Below are 5000 nucleotides of genomic sequence, written 5' to 3'. Positions count from 1 at the left end.
GCAGCTTAAGCAAGGCATCAGTGGAATTACCCGTGGGGGATTGCAGGCCCGTCATCACACACGGTTACAAGGTATTAAGTGTGCCTCGTAAGCAAATTAGCCCCGTAGCTAGCGTGCGCCTCTCGCCGAACTCTGAACCGACAGGTTCAAACGCCCGACCCACAGCGCCGCTGCCGCCGCCGCTCCGTCACGCGCCGGGGGGCCGCGGTGCGTTGCCACGGTAACACAGAGGTCGGCGGCCACGGAAGGGCTCCGTGCGGTTTCTCAGACCGAGGGGGTAGAAGTCACACACACAAGGGCGAGTTGAAACTGTTTGAGTCCGTGTGGTCGAATCCGAAATGCCCACAAAGCTCAAAACTGAGTGGGTTTTTATTTGGCACAGATATGACATTGAGATCTTAGAAACTTCTGAGAGAAATGGTTTCTTCTTCAAGAGAGAGAGAGAGGGGGGGGGGGGGGGGGGGGGCAACCAGGCAGCAGCGATGCACAGGGAAAATGTGAGGCGTCCACCGTTAATAAAAAATTAATTCGACATCCCAAATGCTTGAGGTGAGATTCATGAAGTCATTTTTTTTTTTCGTGCTGTAATGTTGTAGTTGTTATAGCAACAAAGAAAAAAAAAAAACCTTTGAAGGTAGTGACTGTATCCTGCATGGAGGTGGCTGTGCTCGAGTGAAAAGAGCAGCAACTGCTCTTAAATGTAGATTTAGTCAGGGAATGGCCCCTGACTAAATCTACATTTAAGAGCAGTTGCTGCTCTCATCAATATAATCCTATTTCAATCACCAACATAGTAGCTTCATAGAAAATACTGATACACATGAAACATCGCATTGAGTCCATTTTAATTCCACATGTTTGGTTCCAGGAAATTGGGATGTCATTTCATATTTGCCTGTATGATTAATCTCATAATAATTCATTGGGTCCAAAAATAGACATTTTCCTTAGATACTCTGCCAATTTCACTTTGTAATCATCCAACCAAGATATTAGCAGATCAAAATTCCCTTCCTGGCAACGCAAACCAAGGGCTGCATGAAACCATAATTTAGAGTGTGTGTAGGCAAAAACAAATATACAGGGACAAAAAACAACAAAATCACACAGGCACATAGTTGTCCATGTCCATGTGGAAACAGTTATGCACGCAACAACACACACACACGCACACACACACACACACACACACACACACACACACTTAAACAAACACACACACACACACACACACACACACACACTCAAACTCAATTTGTTCATGTCACCCATTCTCACTGCTAAGTGCACATAAACAGAGACACCCAAACTAAGACACACTCCAAACCAAAGCAGTTTGATTTAACACCAATAATTTTGTTGTCCAAATTAAGGTAGGAACCAATGAGACATTTCACTGATGAATACACGCCACACAGGGGCAAAACACATGCACAGAAATTCAAACGGTCACAGAGCGCATAAACACGTTTCAAACCGCCATACAAAGAAGATCTTCCACGGCGTTGCCAGAGATCAGAGGTTTGAAAAGTTTGAGTCACAGTGTGCACACAGCGCAGCTGGCCTGGCAACTGTTTTCCTGAAGCTCCTCGGGGCAGACAGTCTAATGTCTCCCCGATGGCATAAATCAGCCAAGTTGACAAATCAAAGTCTCCCATGCCTCGCGTGGCACTGTCGCTCGCTATGTAGTCGGCTAAAAGCAACCGCCTTCATGTAAAGTTTAGTTCCATTTAGAAAAGCATCGCGCTAACACGGCCAAAGGTTAGTGGCTTAGTTCCTACTGGGAAATGGCCTTTTTAGAAATGTCTACCCCCCAACTCCCCTCCCCCGCCCCTCTGCCCCCGATTCACCTCCTGAGTGCTGTGACTCACTTTGGATAAAGCCACCTGACAGGTGTGTTTGGCAGATCGTGTGGGCAAGTTGAGGTTGGCTAATGCCCCCCCATGTTGGTTGTCACTTTAGGTCAATTTGCCACCTCCCAAAGGTTAGAACGATGTCTAGTTGTACGTCCCTGGCAGACGGCAGTCCCTGTGTGGCTCGCCGATGACAGCGTTGCATCATAAATGTGTCCAGATGTGGTCCTAGTGTTTTAAATTGGTGGCGGCGGAGGCAGCAATCACGGGGTCCAACGAGGACCCCCGCTTAACATCCCGCTTTCGGTTTACCTGTGGGGAACTCGGCGGGCACCACCACGGCGTCCCCGGCGACCAGCGAGGGCACGATCCACGTGTAGCCGTAGCCGGTGATGCCGACGGAGTGGGCCACCTCGAAAATGGTGTTGGCCTCCTCCTTGGTGCAGTAGAGGAGAATGACCGGGCTCTGCAGCTTCTTCAGCTGGTTCTGGATCTTGGAATCTCCGTCGTCCACCGACATGTCCAGCAGCAGAACCTCCTCCAGCTCCCAGCCCACGAAGCTGTTCTCGATGGTGCTACGAATCTGGGGGTGGTAAATAAAGGGTGCTCAAACATATGGGGGGTCCAATAGATAGAGCGGAGGGCCGTATCCGCCCGTGATGCCCCCCCCTCAGACATGCATGGGCCCCGGTTTAGTGTATGGAGGTCGGGATACACGGAAATTGGTTTTCAGTTAAGTCATTTCCAAATCACGTATTACGTATAAATTCAATGATTCCCCCTATTTTCCATGACAAAGCACAACTACTGTGCTGCATGTTGCTTGAGTAAGGACCATCTTGATTCGGGAGCACGCCGTCAATCGAATCCAACTTTATAAGCCTGAAAGAGTTGATGAGTGTGCTGTGTCACTCATGCGTACACGCACAAGGGCTTAAAAAGGTTAACTTGTCCCACATGAAGTGGTTTTTAGTCCAATCGGACTAAAAACGGACTTAAAATTATTTGGACACCCCTGCTCGAGAGTATCAAAATAAAGCTGTAAGATTAAGCACCTCAGTAGCATATATATTCAGCATATATATATCATATATATAAATAAAATAAATAAATATATATATATATATATATATGTAGCATATATATCCTATTTCCAAGAGGTTAAAAGTCATACAACTCTCATAAAATCTCTACCGGGCTTTCTTTTCCTGGATTACAGCTTTCCACAATTACGAACACCAGACAGGGGCAGAAATTACAGGGCTGATAGCGAGGTCCAGGACCTCCCCTTCTTGGGAAAAACAGAGCGTTGTCCCCCAAAATATATCATTGGAAACACAACTCTATAAATTTTAATAATCACGGCTCTGCACCCCGATCGCTCCCTCTCTGACAGTACCGACTGTGCTCATGGCGCACCGGCGACGGGTCGCCATGATGGGTGCACAGAAACAGTGTGTTTTTTATTTTAAAGTATTTTGATTTTTAAAATTTAACTTTCGTCTGTTTCTTTATGTAACGAAACACACACTGTGTATGACGGGGACACGTTCTCTGTCACCCCCTTAGCCCCACCCCACTGGTACGCGCCACCATGTCCCCTCCCGCACTTCTCAAACCAAAGTTACGCCCTCTGCCCACCAGAGGGCTGACAGGTCATCCAGGCCGACACAACATTATTAAGGAGCCTCAAAGAAGAAGCCATATTGTTCGATGTTACGTTCCGTTACGTGCGGGGGCGAGTGCTTTTGCCGGGGCGGACGCTCAGACCGCGAACCTCCAGCATTTCATCGCGTTGCGGCGTTTACCTTCGTGACAAAGTCCTGGTAGCCGGGGTAGTAGGTGGTGACGATGGAGAAGATGTACCAGTCGTACTCCTCCATGATGTTGAGCATGACGGAGGCCTGCTGCTCGATGGAAGGGCCAAACTGAAAGAACATTGAGTTGTCATCCTGAAACGACAAGAGAGGATAGGGACAAGGAGGAGGGGATGTCGTTATCGGCTCAGTAACAACCTTAGACTGTTCTAATTTGTTGGCCTCAAACACGGGGAGGTAGGGTCTCTCAGGACATGAGTGGGTTTTTTAATGTTATTGGCCTGCCTGTTAAATTAGACTATTTTATTCTCTCCCCCTCTCTAAAGGGAGAGGGAGAATAAAAGAGGCCACTAGCGGTGGTGTGATAACCGGTCACGACTTTCATTAGTTGCTGCTTGATGTGCTTGTACACAGGGGGGCGTCTGAGGCTGGAGGTAATTCTGGGGAGGCAGACCTGCGTTACCCTAAGTTTGATTTCCATCACACTGTCCATATTACAGCCACACTGGAAACAAACACTTTATCTGTGTCTGAGATGCCACAGCACCATGGAAATGACGTTCATTCCCGTTCTTATAAGATAAGATAAAATAAGATACAATGGATACAATAGATACAATAAAAGATACAATAAAATAATAATAATATCACTTTACCGATCCCGGGCAAAATTTAGCAGCAGCAGAGGCTGACGGAGCAGAACAAGTGAAAAAATAGAAATTAAGTTAAAATTAAAAAAACAACGAATATGCACACCTACAAACAGAAATTAAAGTGGCTATTCATAAGATTATTTTCTTTAAGAAAATCCTATATTTGATACTTTATTCAATCAAATATTACATTTTTTTGCACTTTATAAGAAACAACCATTTCAATGTATTTGTGTTGTGCATGTGCTCCTCTACAGTATATGCTGTTTCCATTGTTGGTGTCGGGGAACTCCGCCTTTCCCGGCAAGAATGCAGAGATTGGGCATGCACAAGAAGTGATTTTGATAAACCAGAGTAGCTACAGTAGTTAGGGTGAGGGTTAGGGTTAGGGTTAGCACCTATGTACAAATTATAGGATGGCATAATAATGCTGTTATATTATAATATATGTATAGCCTATTTGGAAATTAAACACATTGGCCACGCTTTAGAGGATGTAAAACCTGTTCAAAGGGAAAACGGGAATGGCACATTCAGAATAAGGATTGTCTCCACTTAAGTCAAACAACGCTGCGGTTCACTCAAAATCCCGCTTGGCAATAAACATCCTGTAAAGACTGATATCAAAGTCAGCGTGTGTGATGGAATAATGAGACGGACAGAAGAAGAGGGGGTGG

General features: G+C 46.0%; 1 protein-coding gene across 1 annotated transcript in view; it reads right to left on the bottom strand.

Annotated features, from left to right (window-relative positions):
* The window catches only part of grin2ba (glutamate receptor, ionotropic, N-methyl D-aspartate 2B-a), a gene marked incomplete at its 3' end in the record, with an annotated part of 96276 nt that overhangs the window by 41491 nt on the left and 49785 nt on the right, over window positions 1–5000 (bottom strand). The window contains exons 2-3 of the mRNA XM_080009736.1: window positions 3662–3805; window positions 2166–2436 (exon numbers count right to left, since the gene is read on the bottom strand). Coding sequence (XP_079865862.1) covers window positions 2166–2436; window positions 3662–3805 — 415 coding nt within the window. The remainder of the gene's footprint in view (window positions 1–2165; window positions 2437–3661; window positions 3806–5000) is intronic.

The sequence above is a fragment of the Zeus faber genome, assembly GCF_960531495.2.
Source record: "Zeus faber genome assembly, chromosome: 11".
Taxonomy (NCBI): domain Eukaryota; kingdom Metazoa; phylum Chordata; class Actinopteri; order Zeiformes; family Zeidae; genus Zeus; species Zeus faber.
Note: the sequence above shows the minus strand (reverse complement) of the source record. Positions and strands in the feature narration are given on the sequence as shown.